We start from the raw sequence: 20,048 nt of genomic DNA on the forward strand, positions 1-20,048 counted from the left end.
CAAACCCGTGCCTCTCACCTATATTCTGCCATCCAGCTACTCCATGATGTCTTGGCTGGGTTGCTGCAAAACCTCGTACTTGGTCTCCCTCACCCCAGCCTTGTTCCTTTCCCAGCCCATCCTCCACCCTGCATCCAGACCTTCTTTCTAAAGCTCCAATCAGATGGCATCACTGTCTTGCTTCAAACCTATCATGGGTCTCCTTGCCCTCAGAATAAAGCACACATTCCTTAGCATCATTTAGCGCGCGCGCGCGCACACACACACACACACACACACACACACACACACCCCCCACACACACACACACACCACACACACCCCCCCCCTTGGACTTGGCACATGCTATTACTTCTGCCTGGACCTCACCCCCGCCTCCCTTCCTCACTCTCTCCCTGCATAAGCCCTCCCAATCGGTCAAGACTCACCTCCTCCAGGGAGCCTTCCCGACCTCCCCAGTCTGTGTTAAGTGCCCCTCCCTGGGTCTCTGAACCTCCTCTATCAATCTTAAACTACCACATTAACCTATAACCACGTCTTTAAATAGTTAAGGGTTCAAACATTTTTTTCACTGCAACTCAGTTATGCAAAACACTGTAGTCTTCTTAATTTTCTACAGCCGATATAATATTTCCCTCAAGTTCTCATTCCACTGGTAGCAAAAAAAGTAGTTCAACTTGCCAGTTAAGGATACAGAACATACCCTTTAGGGGAACTGTTTAGTCTGTTCAAAGGTGAACTCAACAGCCAACCCTGTCTTTCCCTTACTAGGCAGTCTCCCCGACCTCCGCTTGGCCTCAGGGTGCAGATAGGGGCTGGTAAAAATGTGGCTGCTGGATCCTTGCTGGCGTTCACTATGTGATTTCCTGTTTGAGCTTGGCTCTCAGCCCTTGCACTGGCTTCCATTGTGATATGGATGGTCTTGGGCATTTCTTTTGAGAGGGGCTACATATGGGAATCCACTGCCAAGTCCATAGTCACAATGTCCCCACTCTCTGTGGGACCCTTGTTCTAATCTCAGGCCTCCTTCCCCATCCCCGCTTCCTTGGGAGCAGGAGGCTTATGCCAAGAAGTCTTGTCATCTTTAGTCTCTCTACCCTGCAGGTGCAGGACTTGGGGGGCTGCCTTCTGCTGGCCTCTTGCTCACCTACTGATACCCTCTCATGGGACCTTCTGTTGGCTTTTCAGAGAAAGGGGCTCACAACCCCCCCCCAGATTATACCCTGATCTAGGGGAGCAAAGCCCATTGTTCCCGCTCACCCCCATCCCCCTTGGATTTTCCCCAAATCCTTGTTGGTATTTAAACATTTGTTGGTACCGCCCTCAAGGCTGGGGTGAGTAGGGAGGAGATGTTGACTTCCAAGAAGCCCAGAAAGAGGGTTGGTGACTCTCAAGCCTGAACTCTTGGCCTCTTGGTCTTCTCTCCTGGGCAATTCCTCCCAGAACTAGTGGCAGAAAAAAAGGGTTTTCACCTTCCTTTTTCGGTCCTGTGGGAACTCCCCTGAGGTCATAGGCTGTACCAACTGTACATTAAAATAAGATATTATGATCTGGGTTGGCCAGGCCTGCCTTTGATATATAAGGGACCTTCACTCCCAGCACAGGTTGGCTTTGAAAACTATTGTCTAGCTCAAGACACTACAAAGTCAGCTTTGAGATCTAGCCCAGAGCTGAGTGATGGCTCCCTTTCTTTTCTAGAAAGTATGTGCTCTTCTATCTAAGGACAAATGCCTTTGATTTATGAGACCAATATGACTCATAGGGAATGAAAAAGGCTTCATTTTAACATTTTCAGCACCATCATTCACCTTGCACACATTTTCACACAATTTATAACATGTGTCTTACCCTAGGATGTGAGCACCTTGAGAATGAGGAATGTCTATCTTATCATTGTTTTCCCAGTGCCTGGGACACAGTAGTGAAAATTTGTTGAATGAATCAATGAAAGGTTGAATGAAAGAATGACTAGATTCAGGATGCTTGAACAAAAAACTTGCATGAAGACTCCTAATTAAGAAGCAAATCACATGAGAACAGAGTTAGAAACAGAGTTTCTAACAGTACCCAAGAAGGGCAGAGCTTGCGGCAGGCGTAGACACGAGACCCTATGACTCCAGCACCTACAGAATGGCTACAAAATCTAGCCCAATGCATCTCAGTCTGGGCTTCAGAGAAACAAATATTTTGTACCAGCCGCCCACCCCTCCCGGATCCAGAGGTAGGGAGTGGCTTTCCAAAACCACCCAGAAAGGCACTGACAGAGTCAAGATGAGGACAGGGACCCAACTCCTTGATCACAGAGGAAACCACATCTCAGTCAAAGCTGCCTCTCACTTGGCAGAAAGGCTTAGTTTAGCTGGAGGCGAAGGATGGGTCATGGTTCATACCAGAGGAGGTGTCCTCATTGGTATTGGGCTTTTTTCATGGCACCCTTTCAGGAGGCTGCGGGCAGCCTAGGGAGAGCCAGGGAGAGTGGCCCCCTCCCTGCGGACTCAACAGCGTGCAGGCCAAGACTCCTGGTCTTCTCTTGACTAAGGAAAGGCTGCAGACAGTGCTGGCTGGCTCTGGGATGATTTACTTCTCTGAAATACCTCAATTTAAATGCTAATTTCCCCAGAACTGAGGGGTGATCAGCTCTTGCATGCTGGTGGCTGTGTATTAGTGTATCCAAAACACTCACACGTATTCTTGAATGGGGACAGGCGGGAGGGAGAACCTTGGGAATGGTGGGCGGAGCCCGGATGGCCAAGGAGCCCAGCTTCCCTCGCTTGTCCACAAGTTCCTGTCAGCATGGCTGATGACAGGGAAGCTATGCAAGGTACTTGCTCCAGGGAGAGGCTCCCTATAAGTTTGTGTCGCTTGGAGATTGTATGCAGGGGGCATGGGGGGTGGAAGAAGCCTGCCCCTACTCTGTACACAATTGAACAGATTCTTGGGGGGCTTGTGCTGTAGCAGGCCCCGGGCTGGGCTCTCTGAGGCTCTCAAAGGAATCCAGAATCTGGTATGGGGTTCAGGAAAAGGGACTAGCACTAAAGATAACTTGGGGGCAGTTCCCTGATGGTCCAGCAGTTGCGACTCCGCACTTCACTGCTGAGGGCCCATGTTCAATCCCTGGTCAGGGAACTAAGATCCCGCAAGCCGTGTAGTGTGGCCAGAAAAAAAAAAAAAGCTAACGCTATATGGAATGGATCCTCCTCCTCACCCCTTGAAGTTCAACTCATTACTCCCATTTTACAGATGACATTAGGAAGAATGAATAAAGTATAAGTGACCTCTCTCCAAGGTCACACAGCCAGAATCTGGATCCATATCTGTATGATTTCTGAGCCCATGCCCTTTCCACCACCAGATCCCAAGGTAACTGCTGGAATTTACTCACAAACAAGAGGCATAAGAAAGAAGTGACAAGAAAGATTTATTCCAAGTGGGGAAAACGGACATGGTTTCTTGGAAGGGGTGGTTTTTGGACTGGTCCTCCTAGGCTTCCTCACCCCCCACCCCATCCTCTACACCTCCCCAATGTGAATGCACACGTGTGTTCGTGTGCTCACCAAGAGTGGGAATTCCGGCCAGCCTCTGCTGAGTGAGCTCCCTTTTTCCCATCTGGTGCCCGCTAGCTCTGTGGCCCTGGCCCCTATCTGAGCTCCATGGGAGCCAGGGTGTCTGCATATTAGGAAGTTAGGGGAAGAAAAAGTAGGGTTTTGAAGCTTCTTATGGAAAGGCTGGCATTTTAGACTAAAGTCCCCAATGTCCCTTGGAAACTAAAGCATTTGGGTGCCCTGTAACAAAAGATCAGAAAGTCATACACAGAGAGGTCATACACACATTACTTTTGTCTCTGGGTTTCCTTCCTTTGCTTCCTCAGCAAACATTCATTGAGCACCTACTTTGTATGCAGTTGGCCCCGGGCTAGGCCCTGGGGAAGGCGGCAGCAAATGGGACAGGCATCGTCTTGGCCCCCGTGGAGCTCACAGTCTAGTGGGAGAGTAGATATCCGTCAAGGTCCCGAGGAGCACATCTGGGTTAGGAACTATGAAGCTTTTCCTAGAAGAAAAGAGCAAGACGCTATGAGAGGGTATAACAGGAGAACTGACCTTGGGAAGGTTTCTGAAGGGCAGAGGAATATGATGTGTGGTCTGAGTGACAAGTAGGAGTTGGCCTGCTGCAGGGGGCCGGGGGGCAAGAGCTTTCCAGGGAGAGGGCAAATCCTAAGGCCACCCTTTGTAGGAAGTGAGTATGCCCCACAAGAGGAACTTACGGCCAATCAGTGCAGCTGGACAGCGGGCAGGGGCAGTGGTCCATGAAACAAGGCGGAAGGAGTAGGCAGGGGCTAGATGGTGGAGGCCTTGAGACCTTCACACAGTGCCTGCATCCTCCACCAGGCACCTCCTCTGAATTCCCACTGCCGTACCCCTAGTGTGCATGGGAGAGCCCAAAACACGTTTGTGGAATGAAAGAGACCTCCCACTCCCAGAGTTCTCCTGAGTCCCCGGAACCCAGGATCTGCTATTTTAAAAATCTTATGAATTGTTTCCATATAATGTCAGTTGAGATTGAACTGTTTTCATGGATATTTGCGGGGGAGATGTTTGTCCAAAGAAACAGTAGCCCTGTCGCCGTTGGAGACACAACTTATGCAGACCCGCACACACACGGATATGCACGTACAGTGATACCCCTGGGCTCAGAAGCACACCCCTCTCTGGCCTGGTCTCAGGTCATCCCGGTGGTCAGGAGCACGGGCTCTGGATTGATCCATTGAGTGTGTGCTTCCTGAGTTCCAGGTTCTCAGCTAGGAGCCCCATTACCACTTCCCAACTGTGGTCCTCAGTTGGACAAGTTCCTTAACCTCTCTGAGGATCCATGTCTTCATCCATAAAATGGGAATAATAATAGTAGTTACAGAATTCTCACGTATCTTGGCACACTACCTAGAACATAGCTGATGATCAACAAATAGGATTAATCAATAAATATTACTTACTCTTCTTCCTGTCTTCCTCTTATTAGGATTCATTAGTTGCCTGGTAGTTTTTACTACACGCACACCCACGCACACACGAGCTCTGAGAATCTGGATTTGTTTTCGAGCCAACTGAGTTTCAGCCAGCACCCTGCCATCCTCCCATCACTTTCCCCAGGTGGGTGGATTCTGAAGTTGCTGTCTGGGTTCTGTCTGAGGTTCTCAGCCCAGTGGCACCTTCCTAGCTCTGTTCTTCCTATCCCGTTTTGCCTCCCGGAAGAGCTGACTGATGCAAAGGCCCTGGGCGCCCTCTGCTGGCAGAGGCCATGCAGGACTTGTGGCCATCGCCCAGGCAGCCGTGAAGGGGCCCAGTCCTGAAGGGCCATCATTGGTCCTCGGTCTTTGCTGCAGCTGTCTTGTCATTCCCTGCTCCACCCCTGCCTCCCTCCCTCCCCGCTCTCCGCACTGGCCTGTGAATTCCCACCCTTCCATGGTCTCCCACCTTCTCACGCTCTTCCTTGAGACCCTCCCTGCGTCCTGCGAAAACCTTCCTCCGAGAAGGGGAGTGTGCGCTGGCCCCCTGCCCTCCTGAGGTCGGCCACTGTGCTGCCACTCCCTGAGGTCAGATTTGCCCAGAGTCAAGCCCAGCTTAAATAGAAGGCAGAAGGATCAGAGGAGAGGAACGTGGGGCTGGCGAGGGTGTCATTGTCCCCCCTTCTCTGTGATTATAAACGCGTAGCCAGAGATGTGAAGTCATGACCCTGGGTGGTAAAGTGAAAAATGATGAGCTTGCTTTCAGACCCCTCTTCCCAAATGCACTTGGTGTGTAAGTCCAGGGAAGTCAGTTCACATCTCAGAGCCTCCATTTCCCCATCAGTCAAGAGGGGGTGTAATCACACCCATCTCACAACATTGGAGCGAGGGCCGTGAAGTCACCTGGAGAGCAGAACCCCTCGTGTGTGGTCAAATTACAATGAGTAACAGACCCCTTCTTTAGGCTGCAACCTGTCTGGGCTCAGTGCACCCAGGGGTGCTACGGCTCTTCCAGCTTTGACAGCCTGTGACTGTCACAGGCAGCTTCTTCAGTGCCCCACACCTGTGCAGTGATGTGGAGTGTGGGCTTTGGGGCCAGACCACCTGAGATCTCCCGCTTCCCAGCTGTGTGGTTTTAAGTAGTTACATAACTGCTTTGTGCTTCTGCTTTTCCACCTCCCAACTAGGGGTCTTAAGGGCACCTAATTCATATGGTTGGGTGAGAACTAATGTAAAGTACCTGGAACATCGCCTGGTGCATAGGAGGTACTCAACAAACAGTTATTGCCATCATTGTTATTACTGTGATTTCACTAAGGCAGGCTGAAGAGCGCTTAGGGTCCCCATTTTACAGATGAGAAGACTGAGGTTTGAGTGGTTTGCTCCAGGTTTCACAGCTAGGATGCAGTGTGGGCAGATCAGGAACTCAATCTTCAGAGCCATCTCAGTCTTGCCCTCTCCTATTCATAAAACAAGTGCTTGGGTCTCGTGGGGAAGGGACCCTTGGCCAAAAGCCTCCAGCCCATCAAATCCCTGATAGCTGGCCCTACTGACTGTTCTGCATGGCTGATCCATTGTCTCCCCCACACAGCTGGGAAGATCTAAAGGACTAGGGGAGAAGCCAGTCTATCTCTGGATCCTGAGTACCTAGCTCAGGACTCCACCCCGAGTGTGTGCTCAGCGCATGTTAGTGGAATAACTAAGGCAGGGGGACAGCCTCCACCTCATTGTATGTCTAAGGGAAGGTCTGTATCACAAGAGGCCACCTCATGAGGGGGACAGGAAGAAACTTAGTTCCTTTGGCCCTGGTGGGTGTTACATGCTACTTGGGGGCACTTCCATGACCCCTGGCAGGTTCTCTTTTTCTGTTCACATGGCTGATCCACATGTCCAAGTTTGCAGACAAATCAAAGGCCAGACACAAACACCTAGGTGGAACCCATGACAACAGGCACACGTGTAGACATAAACAAGTACAGCTCTGCAGACAAACATGGACACACCCATGCTGCACACAACAGCATGCTTAACTGTACACGTGTGGGCCTAGAAACTCAACATCGTGCCACATGCATGCCCAGCAGACAGTCCAAGGCCCAGCCGCTTACCTCACCAGATGTGCAGTCAGAGAGACCAGGTTCCAACCCCAAATTTACCACCTCTTAACTCTGAACCTCATTTTTCCTTTCGTGTAAAATGAAGATAATGATAACTCTCTTGTGGGTCACTGTGAAGATTCAATGATTACATGGATGCAAGGTGCTTAGCGAGATCCTAGCAAATTAAGGATTCAATCAGTAATTGTCAAAGATGACAATGATGATGATGACGAAGATGCTGGTGATGTTGGAAGATGGAGACAGTGGGTCCTCCCCTGGATTCTGACCTGCTCAGGGGTCGGACACCGAGAAGGTGTTCACTGAATGACTAGAGGGTGAGCTTTGAAGGTGCCTGGGGTGGAGTGCATGGGGACGTGCAGTACAGAAGGGAAGGTGACCCAGGCCACACAATGCTTGCTTGGCTGCTTTTGAACTGCCCGAGATCCAGGCTTCAAAGGCATTGCTTGGGCGTCACAGATTTTCGTTTGCCTCTTGCTGATTTTCATTTCAAGGTTGCCCGTTCCAGGTGGCAAAATGAAGCGATAAACATCCCCTTCCCTTTGTTCTTCAATTCCCCCTCCTCCTCTCCAGGTTGTAGTTAGTGTCTCTAACTCTGAGGATTTCTGAATAAGAAGGGACCTCAAAAGTCAGATCTGAATACAGAAATGTCCTGGATACCGTCCATGCCAAGTGGCTCTCAAGTTTCCTACTTGCATACTCCCAGCTACAGCAAGCTCACCACCTTGCAGTGGCAGGCTGTTCCATTTTTAGGCAGGTCTATTGTCTGGAAGATTGAAGCCTGCCTCCCTGCAATGCACTATCACCTTAAGACTACCTTTGTTCAGGGTTCAGTGCCCCGAGGGCACCCCGAGGCTTGTCTCCTGTTTCCTGGAGTGGCCCTGCAGAGAAGCAACAGAGGTACCTGAAGAATTTAGGTCAAGAAAGAGCACTAGCCTAGGAGTGGGGAGATCTGGTTTTGAGTCTAACCTGTTGGTTGTCTGTGAGAAATTTGTTCCCCTTCTCCCGGCCTCAGTTTCCCCATATCTAAAAGGAGGAGTTTGATCCAAAAGATCTCTTAGGATCCTTCCACTTTAGCACTCAAACACCCATTCTTTCAAGCCTTCCTTTCTCCAGCTCAGTCTCACCCGCTCTTTCTTCAAGCACTCCACGCTCTCCTCAGTTCCCTCGCATCCTGGCTCACCGCTGTCACCGCTTATGTAAAGGGACATTTAGCAGCCAAATAGACAGTTTATAGAATATCAGACTGTGTCTTAGGCAGTTGGCAGCTTTCTCCCATTCAGTGTTTAAAACTACCCTGAGATCTGACTTTCATAGAAAAGGAAACTGAGGTTCTGAGTGGACCAGGAACTTGCTCAAGATCATGCAGCTAGTACGTGGTGGGCCAGGATTGAAGCCCCAGCCTGCCGGATTCTGGAAACCGTCCTTAGCACCATGGCCCCAGGGCTGGGATTCAGGGAGCCAGAGGCATCCCAGCAAGGCCGTCCACCGGCTCACGAGTCAGTCTCTTCCGCGACTACGAGCTCCCTGCCCTCCTTCCCAGCAGCACCTGCAGCCTCCGCTTCCTCCATGTGGCAGCCTCTCTGCTCCTCTCCACAGGGAGAACAATTTCATCAAGGACTTTCCTCAGCTGGCCGACGGGCTGTCGGTGATCCCGCTGCCGGTGGAGGAGCAGTGCCGGGGGGTCCTCTCCGAGCCCCTCCCAGACCTCCAGCTGCTCACTGGTAAGACACACATGCTGGACCCCTGCCCAGCCTCCCTGACCACACACCTCCTCTCCAGTCCATCTCAGCTCTCAGCACGTCCAGGATGGGCCCTGCCAAGCCTCTGTGTTCGCGAGGGATGGGATGGGAAAGGGACCTACCTACCATTTCTTGGACTCCTATGGACTGTGCCTAGCTAGCGGCTTCCCCGAGACTCCAGGCTCTGAGCTGAGGCCGGATTTACTCTCTTAGCAAACTTCAAGTACACAGTGCAGTGTTATTTAACTATAGTCACCGGGCTGCACGCTAGACCCCAAAACCGCACTCATCTGGCATAACTGAACCTCTGTACCCTTTACCCAACATCTCCTCATTTTTCCTGCCTCCAGCCATCCTACCCTCTGCTTTTATGAGTCCAACGTTTTTCGATTCCACGTAGAAGTGAGATCATGCAGTTCATGTTTAAGTCGTTTTGAAATAAAATGAGTGGACCTCCCCCATCCCCACCCCAACCAGGAGCCTCTCTCAGTTGACAGCATCTCAGTTGCACAAGCTGTTTTTGAATGTGGGCACTGGGCCATCCTGGTGGTGGTGGTGGGGGGCGTATCATTCCTCTCGTGTTATAGGTGAGGAATCTAGACTCAGAGAGGTGAAGGGACCGATCAAGGTCACACAGTAAATCCGCCAGGACTAGAACCGGGTGCCATGGCTCCAGGTCTTCTGCCCTTTTCACTCCACTCTGCAGTCCGTCCCCCAGACCCCAACCTCCGTCGCTCCCCTACTGAGAAGCCATCTTTTGCAGGCTCTCCTGAGGCTTGTATTTTCTGTCCCACTGCGGGAAGCCCATCTGTTCCGCCTCATCTTCTCCCAGTTCCTCTCTCGCCCTTTGGGGGGACTTTCCCAAGATGTAAGGACCCTGGCTCTGCTTTTGTGATACAGTACATTGTGGTTCTGCATTAGTGGTACAAACTCTTAGGATTATTTGTTTTGATTTGGGGATCTTTGGAGGTGTCCTCATAAAGGAACTGTTACATTTTAAGAGTTATTATTATTATTATTATTATTTTTTTTTACTTACCAGAAAAAATACCCCCCCCCAATCCCAGAGCTTCATTTTACGCCTAATCCTTTGGTGGGGATCTAGGATAGAGTCAGGTAAGATGGGGGTCAGAGATTGAGTAGCACCGGGGATGGGTTTTTGGTCAGGAATAGTATGCAAGGAAGTGAGTGAGTCAGTAAGTAGGTATTTATTGAGAACCTGCTCTATGTCAGGCTGTTTTGTCTCTGCAGGAGTGGGAATCATATAGACCATGGCCTTGACCTCGAGGAGCTGACATTTCATGGAAGGGGCTTATATTTCAAGCTGGAATCCAGGAGGGACCAGGGATGGGGAAAGTGAGGGATGGAGCGATGATCACTTCTGGGGGAGGCCCAGGGATGGGGTGAAGGGCAGAGAAGATGGTTTGGTAAATTTCTTGATAATCAAAAGAGGTAGCAGCGTTGTCTCGTTTTGTTTTGTTTCCTTTTGGACACCATTCCACCAAGTGCATAAGCTGCATCAACAGTCTGCATCGAAATATCTGCCTCCCTCTATTGGGGACGGCCCCTCCAAGCCTGCTCTGAATTAGGGCAAGCAATCATAGACGGGGCAGAGGCTGCCTGGCTGCTGGTGTCTAGTCTTCCTGGACAGACTGTTTTCTTTGCCCTGACTCAAACCACGGCCCTCTCCTCCTCTCCCACCCTCTCTCCTTCTCTCCCCGGTGTCTGCAGAGGAAGGAAAGGACAGGCAGAGCAGATAAACAGAGAGGACGTATTTGTAACAAAACAACCTCCCTCCAGTGGACATATCTTGGGGGATCATGAACATTTTACTTTAAAATGAAAGCCTCTAAGAAATTATATTATTCCTGAGGCTGTGGGGGGAAGAAAAAGTTGATAGTAATGGACAGCTTTAATACTGCAGTAATGTCCAGGAACAAATCACTTGTTCCAGTGAGATTCTCATTTGCATCTTGGTATCAAATATCTCTTTAAGTGCCTCCTCACCAGGGGACAAGAGAAAAGGAGAGAAAATGTGCCTGCCATTTGCAGAGGAGACACAACAGTAATAGTAACTGCTGATGTGACTAGCATTTCTTTTTCACGTATTTTTTCCTGATTATAAAAAAGAGAGTCTGCAGTGCTTCGAGTACAAAATTTAGAAAATGGAGATGAATGTAAATCAGAAAACAAGGATCTTTCACACATCCACCACACTAAGTTAACCACTTGCTAACATTTTGTTGTGTTTTTTTTTCTTTGTTTATATTTTGTCTACGCTTGTGTTTCACACAATGCATTCTTTGGAACATGAGTTCCAGTGAAACCTAAAAACGGGGCTCCTTGGTCAAAAAAGTTTGCAAAATGTTGTGCACTTCATGTATCTTCATGTACCTTTAAAACGCATATTAATTTATTCAAGGTGCTGAGAAATTATACAGCTTTTTTTTTTTTTTATCTTTCTTAACTTTGTTTAGCCAGTGTTTCTCGGTCTGGTTTGAAACGGGAACCTTTTATGTGTACGCACAGGTATTTTACGAGATACCAAAGGACATCTTGTGTTTCCATGTTAGGAAACAAACAGTCTGTGGAGGGTGAACAAACATAAATCGTCAGATAGTAAATGTGTGAGGCTTTGCACGTGGTCTCTGTCACAAACTGCTCAGCTCTGCTGTCATCGTGCAAAAGTAGCCTTAGGCCGTATGTGATGAATGGGCTGTGCTTCTCTGGCCCTCAGTCCACACGTAGGACATTTCAAGGTAACCAAAGGACTTCCACTGCTATTAATTTATTTGAGTCTCACAATACGCTTGTGAAATAAGATCAGCCCAGGTAGCCATGGGATCAGATGGGGAAACTGAGGCACCGTGCTCTCTAGCACCCCATGGCAAATCGCCGCCAGAGTGAGTGGAACTGTAAACCCATTCTTGCTTGTAGGGTAAAGGGGGCCGTGTGAGCTGTAGAGCAGAGAGAAAAGGCGGGGTTGGGGCTGAGATCAGAGGCCTGGAGGTGGAGCCCAGATAAAACTGCCAGCCCAGAGAGAGCCCTCACTCTAGGGCCAAGCCTCTGTCCACTTAGAAGAGGTGGCTGTTACCCAGAGCCCAGGGCTGCAGGGTGGGGTTGTAGGGTGAGGCCTCTAAATGCCGGGCTCACATGAGCTTCTTCTTCCCTCCCCAGGAGACGTCAGGTATGATGAGGCCATGGGTTACCCCATGGTGCAGCAGTGGCGGGTCCGCAGCAACTTGTACCGCGTGAAGCTCAGCACCATCACCCTCTCGGCAGGTGAGGACTGCCGCCCGCAGCCAGGGGACTTGGCGTGATTCAGCTCAGGTCCCTCAAGGATGCTGGCCCTGGAGATGCTGAGGGAATGAGGCCACGCCCCCCCGCCATCAACAATCTCACAGGGAGGGCGGATTGACGAGCAGGCAGGACAGTGGGGTCCACACACTGCAGCAGGTCAATGCGGTAATGGGGCCACTGTCCATTCTGGGGAGTCAGAGAGGCTCCTGGAGGAAGGGGTGTCTGAGCAGGGTGTGGGGGATGAATAGGAGAGAGGGGCAAATGATAACCTAGGTCACACTTACATTCTCGAAGCTCTTCAGGCGTGTGGATTGGATGAGTTCTTTCAGGCACTGATTCCTCTGGTTTCTCCTGGCTGATTTCTTTTCCTGCCCATTTCCTACTCAGCAGTAATGCATTCCCTGCTCCTGTCCCCCCACCAACACACACACACACACACACACACGCACACACTGCTCACACTTTGTCCACATGAACCCTGTGCTTCAGCTGATGGGGACGGTTTGTAGTTCTCAAAATGGGACATTTTCTTCCTTGTCTCTGTGACTCTGCGCATGCTGTTTCCTCCGCCTGGATCTCCTTGCACATCCTACAGTACTCGGAGATGCCTCCCCCATTATCTACACCCTTTGGAATAATTCAAGGAATTCCCTGTGCTCAACTGCCTATATTAAAGCACTAACAAGTGCTTGATTCACATCAGAATCCTGTCTCCCCCACTAACCTGAGAACTGTGGGTACTTACTTATTCCTGTACCTTACATTCCTGCACATTACTGGTGCTCCTTTTTGATGAAGGAATAAAAGATAAACGAAAACTGAAAAGTAAGGAAACGAAAACTGAAAAGATGGGGCCTGGCCTTGGGTTTTCTACCCTGACTCTTACTCATAACACTGCCACTGGGTTATTGTCCAAGTATCTTGAAACGGCGGGCGAGCTCTTTTCTTACCTTTTCTCTTTCAATATCGCTTTGTTCGTGAGCAACATGGAACTCTTTTAGCCTGGGTATTGGGAAGTATAAATAGTAATTACGGCTGACATCACCCAAGCGCTTTATAACGTTTCATATCTTAGGGCTTACATCAGTCTCGAGAGGAAGGCATTCTTTATCACTTTTTTTTTTCAGATAAGGAAACTGAGGGTCAGAGAGGTTAAGTAACTTACCCAAGGTCACACAGCTAGTAAGTGGCGGAACAGGAGCAGGGCAGGGATTTGAAGGCAGTGTTGTCTGCCTGGATAAAGAGCCACAGGGCATCTCCATGGTGTTATTTATTACTTAACAGAAACCATCTCATTATTAACTCTGCTGCATTAATTACCCAGCTGCATGGGATAACAGGTTGATGGGGAGGGGTTGTTCTAATCAAGGACCCATTCTTTGAGCCCTGTTTCTGTTTTTACCACCACCCACACCTTTACACCGTGCTTGTGAATAAGACTGCCGTGTTCCTGTTAGAACTACAAAGGTGTATCTGCTTGAATTAATCAATAATGGTGCTCCTGAGAACCCGCTTGTAAATCAAATGTTTGCAAATTGGAGCTCATTTTTAATGTTGAAGAAGAGCTTGCTCTCTTACATTTGACTTTGATGGGGCACAGAATCAGCTGTTCTTATATTAACGGGCGTCGGTGTGTCTGCCGCGTCCGGGATCTGTGCCGTGAACCTGGTTGACTTGGGGGTGGGGAAGGATGCATGTGCAGACTCAGAGACAAATGGGACAGACCTTCTGCTTTCAAGGTGATGCCTGTTGAAGGTGCAAAGGGTAGGTGCTCCATGCCAGGATGGTGGGAAAAGCTTCTTGGGGGAGGGGTGACTTCCTGGGGCCTGAAAGCTTGAGTGTGACTTAGGGAGGGAGTGGGAGTCCATTCCAGGTAGATCGTGGGTGTGTGTGTGGGGGGGGGGGGTGGGTGGGTGGGTGGGTGTGGGTGTGTGTGTGTGTGTGTGTGTGTTGAGAGTGTGGGAGGGATATCCATAAAGAAAGAATGGAGGCTTCCCTGGTGGCGCAGTGGTTGAGAGTCCGCCTGCCGATGCAGGGGACACGGGTTCATGCCCTGGTCCGGGAAGATCCCACATGCCGTGGAGCGGCTGGGCCCGTGAGCCATGGCGTCTGAGCCTGCGCGTCCGGAGCCTGTGCTCCGCAACAGGAGAGGCCACAACGGTGAGAGGCCCGCGTACCGCAAAAAAAAACAAAAAAAAAGAAAGAATGATGGAAATCCCAGATCACACACAGGAGAAATAAGAAAACTGATTTGGCCATAGGTAAAGCCTGATGTATATAGCTCATGGGAGATGACCTTGGAGGCCTGGGATACCCAGGTAAGGTCATTGGGCTTTATCCGTAGCAGGGAGGAGCCCAGAAGGTCTTAAGGCCCCTGGGAAAATAGCTTGGTGACCTGCCTGTAGGAGGAGAAAGAGGGCAGGGGAGCAGTGGTTACTGAGTGGTTGCTGTGCAGGCCCCATGCCAGGGACTGAGGACTCAGGACCCTTTGGCATAGGACTAAAGACAATGAAACAGCAGGGAGGCCCTTGACAATGGCAGGAGAAAGGACATAACTGTGTTTTAGGGAGGCTGAGGCAGGGACAGAAAGGGAAGTGATGTTACAGGAAGCTAAGCCAGGGATCAGATATGAGGACACAGACTGTCTGCTGAGCCTGGGCCAGTGCAGCCCCCAGGCTCCATCCGTGGACAGCTCAGGCCCTGGATAATTGGGTACATGGGAAGTGCGTGCATCCTGGGGTGAGAAGAGAAGTGGGTTGGAATCCTAACTCCTCTGGCTGGAGGACCAAGGCACATCAGCTCCAGTTTCTGACCCTTGACTTGCTCATCCACTCGACAGGGCTTATTATGGTTGGGACTGCAGTGCTGGGCTGAGGTTAAATTAGACAAAGTGTCTGGAACATCTACCCGTGTGCCTGGTACACGCGAGGTGCTCAGTAGATATCAGCTTTGATTTTTCCTGATTGTGATGTTCAAGTCGCCAGCTATAGGCCTTCCTCTGCTGTTGATTCCCTGTCAGTCCTAGTGCCTTGTGTATCCACCAGCGAGAACAGTCTTTGCAAAATAAGTGAGGGAAAGCTGCGCACGTTTGGCTGACACCATGGTGACGGATAAAGCACCAAATCCAGGCTTGTCATTTGCCGGCCACCAGCCTCCCCAGCCTGACCACCTCTGCGTGCTGCTCCTCTGTCCAGGCTTCACCGACGTCCTCAAGATCCTGACCAAGGAGAGCAGTCGGGAGGAGCTCCTGTCCTTCATCCAGCACTACGGCTCGCACTACGTCGCAGAAGCCCTCTATGGCTCCGAGCTCACCTGCGTCATCCACTTCCCCAGCAAGAAAGTCCAGCAGCAGCTGTGGCTCCAGTATCAGAAAGGTAAGCCTGGAGGGCTTGCTGGAGGTGGTGGCCAGATGCAGTACGGAGGTGAGGCTGCTGGGGAGATAACTGAGCTCCCTGGGAGCTAAATCCTGGCTCTGCCCCATGGAAACTGGGTGGCCTTAGGCAAGTCCCTGCCCCTCTCTGGGCTTCTCGTTTACTGTGGATGGAATGAAGGGCCGTGTGATGCTCTCTCAGGAGTCTTTCAGTTCAGGCGTTTCCTGAGAGCCCAGGGTGGTGTCCTGGACTCCAGAACCCTGGCCTTCTACTGCACCCTCCTTGTTTCCCACTCTCTCCCCTCGAAACAACCGCCAGGGTCGGGGGGTGGAGGAGGCTGTGGGGTGGGAGTGGTGTCTCCTTGACACCTTCTTCTCTTCAGGCTCTTGAAAGAACCCAGGAAGAGCTCTGGCTCCTTTGGGAGCGATCACCTCATGTCTGGGGGACAGTTTCAAGTGTCTGGCATGGAGAGACTTTTATCCTCAGGGAGGGTCAGCAGATCTTATTTCCCTCCGATTCTCAGCTATTATCAGAATTGGAATTTCCCAGACGCAGGAGACCAGTCTGTGCCACTCCCCTTGGGAAATCCATTCCCTTCCCACCTCAGTTTTCCCTTCCTGTGAAATGGGTACTTTAGCCATTCCTGTATCCCTCCTACATTAAAGGAAAGTGGTTTATGCAGCAGCATTTTGAGAAAGATGGAACTGTGGCATACATGCCTTATGTATTATAACAGGTCCATGTAGTCACAGCCCCATTTCACAGATGAGAAGATGAATTTCAGATAAGCCAACAAGTCATGTGCCCTGCAGACACACGTAGCAGGGTGAGGATTACTTCCTGTTACCATTGTTACTATTATTATCAATTAATTTGTAAAGAAAATCTCTCGATCAACAGAAAGGGTTTGGAGTAATGTTAAAACATGCTTGCACCTTCTCCATATGGACCAGCCATCCTATCCCCAAGAACCAGATCAACCGTAACTCCTAAAACCACAGAATGTGGAAGCCACAGGGACCTGACAGGTCTCACCGGGCTCAGCACTCCCATTGCACACCTGGGGAAAACTAAGGCTGAAAGGGAAGAGGAATCTTGCTCAGAGTCACACCGCTCCTCTGGATGGAGCCAAGACAGAGCCGGATGCTGCACACTCCCTGTCTAGCTCTTCTCATGCTGCCCCTTATCCCCAGCTGGATGAAGCCCCGGCCTCTGTCTTTTCCCAAACAATCCCCTTTGCGCTCTCCACCGTGTCATCGTCTCATCCCTCCCTTTCTCGTGTGTGCGACTGTTTGGGGCACTGGGGGTAGTTTCCAGGCGCGGGGGAATAATTGAGTTGTGTGGGAATAGCTCCGGTTTATGGCTGTGACAACAACGGTCTTTAAGGAAGTGCATTAAATCAATAGAAGTCTCATTGTGCTACCCTATAAATAAGGTGACACATCATTAAGCAGGGCAATAAGCTTCCGGACTTTGAAGTAATACAATTAGGTGATGTTTATAAAAACCTTCGCTTGCTGTGGCCACTGAACCAGTTTGCCTCATCCGGCATTTGGGGCCTGGGACGCTGCGCTAATGCTGAATCCCACCCCATCTCCACCCTTGGCTGCTTCCAGGCCTTGGACTTTTTCACTCCAGAAAATGCTATTTCTTATATACAATGGATGCATGGAATCTATGGCAAGTAAGATGGGGACGAGGGCAGACAGAATGCTGAAACAGCAGCTGGGGACCCCCTTCAAGACTCAGAGAAACTTCAAGTTTGCCACAAACTTGCTGGGTGAACTTGGTACAGAAGCTTTTCCTTCTGGGTTTCCAGGGCAAAGGCACTTTTCTTTCTTCCCTCGTCCGTGCTCGCTCCCAGAAGAGCATAGGGATACACTGATCTGTGTGTGTTTCTTCCTCTCTGTCTCTACCTGATGTGACCACCTGGATGGTACATCCAACACTGTAGTTTTATTTTTTAAATTTGCAAGTGATGCTGGGGAGGAGGTGGATGAGAAGCTGGGAATTTGCCCATGAGGACAGAAAGAACTCGACTCAGAGATGGTTGGTGTGTGTCCCTTCTCTCCCCAGCCACCTATGTGTCATTGACATCTATATGTCAACTGTGTGTCATTGACATCTGTGAAACCAGGGTTCACTGGGGACCAGGTCAGGATGAATCTAGGTTTGGAAGCTGATCACTCTTGGGGCAGAGCTTGTGGGAAGAAAACGGATTAGAACGGTGTCGAAGTGGGACAGACAGGATTTCAAGTCCCGATACCTCTTCTTACATCCCTGCCAGGAAACCTCAGGCAAAGTCACTTCTAAGTTTCAGTTTCCTTGTTTGGTAAGTGAGGGATAGTAATTTCCTTACAAGGCTTTTGGGAGAACGAAATGAGATAATACAGGTAAAACACATCTCATACAATAAGTACGTAAAAAACAGTAGCTTAATGTGAAGTGACGTTATGGACATCAGCTGAGGATTGTGGTCCCGGCCACAGCTCTTGCTAATGTGTGGCCACAGCCCTCATTTCTCCCTGAAAAGCACCTGTGTCACTAGTCCCTGCAAATATCTTTTCAACCCAGCAAGGGTAGAGGGTGGAGTGCTTCCAGCATTCTTTGAAATCTATGTTTAGACCCAGATGGTCTTCTTGGTAAGAAAGGCCAAGGCTGAAAGAGCAGGCTGTGAAGAGACCAAACAGGCTGTGGATAACAACCACGGACATTGTACAGCCCTTCACAGTTTACACACAGCCTTCCTTGGGTCCTCCCACCTACCCCTTGAGGCAAAGAAGGCACAAATACTCACCCCTTATCTTAGAGAAGGGAAATCTGAACTTAAAAGAGATTGGGGGCTTACCAGGGCCACACAGTTTGTTACTGAATGAGCTGGTGTTTAAATTCCAACCTGAAGCCACATTCAGTGTCCCCAGACATTAGAAACAAATGTCCCAGCCTTTCCAGGTTCACTAATGATGGGGCTCTGGCCACTGTTGTGATCCAGCCACTAGAAGTCATGGAAAGTCAAGGGAGTTGGGGTGAATGTGCCTGATTAAAATATCTCCCACGAGAGTTTTATTTCCCTCTCATTCCCCTAAGTGCTTCTAAGTGTGCATTCCATGGGGGAAAAAAAAGTCACATTTATCGTGCATTAACCTCTGGTTCACTGGTACTTCCTAAGTGCTTCTTCTCTGCAGACCTCGCACCACATGCTGGGGCATTGCGGTAGGCAAGACATGGGTGCTGTCCTCACGTGGGTCCGGCCTGTATTAGCCTTCCAACAGTTTGTCATTCTTGTGATAGACTTTTTTTTTTTTTAACCTACTGATAGACGGCTGGAGAAAGGCAGGTGGCTGGCATGTGGTAGGGAGCCCAGTCACTGTCATACGATGGCCCATAACTTGTTTCATGTACCAGTTCTGATTAGCTGGGGAGTGGCTTTTCTAGACCACTGTATGAAGGTCACTGGGATCACTGGGAAAGAACGCTGTGATCAGTGAACAATATCTGCTCTTTGCAGAAAGGGAGAGTGGTCGTCCATACCTTTGTATTGTTTCCCTGTAATAGGGCAAAATGAAAGCTTGAACAACAGACCCAGCTTCTGATGATGATTCCAGAGAGGCACTGGGCATGCCAACAAGGACTAGAAAGATCCAGGCAGGGAGGCGGGGTTTCCTATCACCAAATGGATATTTTGGGCATTCCACCAGTCTAGAGGGGACCGGAGCACTGGACAGGTCAATTAGATGGTACCAGCCAAAGCCAGGAAGGGCTGGACCTTAGAAGGCAACTAGAATAGCGTAAGTCATCCCCAGAAGCTCCAGCCCAGGTATGATTAGCTTGGAAGCTGTTCAGCCTGTCAGGTTCCTTTAACCATCACCTCTGCTCCCAGGCCGTGCTCCAAGCACCACGTCAAGTTTTTAGTTTCTTGCCGCAGCTTAATATTTTCACTATATGCTACTGTTTTCTTGATGCACCTATATTTTGAAAAGCTACTTTTCTCCCAATTGAGGCTTCACTTCAGTCTTTGAGTTGATATTCACACATTCTTCCTAGCCATGACCTCGACACATGAGTCTTATATCATGACTAAGACTCTCTGTATAAAGTTACCCTTCTTCTGGCTATCTTGGACGAAGACTTCCTCATTTGCAGATAAAACACAGGTTTTGCAGTCAGATGGACCTTGGTTCAGATCCCAGCTGCCCTCTTACAAGCTGTGTGATCTTGGGCAAATCGGTTCACACTCTAAGATCTACTTTCCCATATGCAAGATACGGGATCCGATGACAGCATAGACACATCAGTGATGGACTTATTTATCTACCACTGAGCCAGGCATCTAATTACTATCTTGATCCAGTCCACTCCCTCCACCCATGGCTGCTGCATACACTCAGGTAACCGTGATCCCAGATGTGTGTGTGTGTGTGTGTAGGTACACACGTGTATATGTTGGGGCAGGGGGAGATTTGGCTGCTACTTTACTCCGCACTCTTGTCAGTTGACTCAGCACTAAGGACAGGGTAGA

General features: G+C 49.9%; 1 protein-coding gene across 3 annotated transcripts in view; it reads left to right on the forward strand.

Annotated features, from left to right (window-relative positions):
* Positions 1-20,048, forward strand: part of ASTN2 (astrotactin 2) — a gene marked incomplete at its 5' end in the record, with an annotated part of 938,059 nt that overhangs the window by 672,676 nt on the left and 245,335 nt on the right. For all 3 annotated transcript variants that reach the window (XM_081237083.1, XM_081237081.1, XM_081237082.1), the window contains 3 exons: positions 8,716-8,840; positions 12,036-12,140; positions 15,353-15,532. In XM_081237083.1, coding sequence (XP_081093209.1) covers positions 8,716-8,840; positions 12,036-12,140; positions 15,353-15,532 — 410 coding nt within the window. The remainder of the gene's footprint in view (positions 1-8,715; positions 8,841-12,035; positions 12,141-15,352; positions 15,533-20,048) is intronic.

Source organism: Mesoplodon bidens (assembly GCF_964165515.1).
Source record: "Mesoplodon bidens genome assembly, chromosome: 6".
Taxonomy (NCBI): Eukaryota; Metazoa; Chordata; class Mammalia; order Artiodactyla; family Ziphiidae; genus Mesoplodon; species Mesoplodon bidens.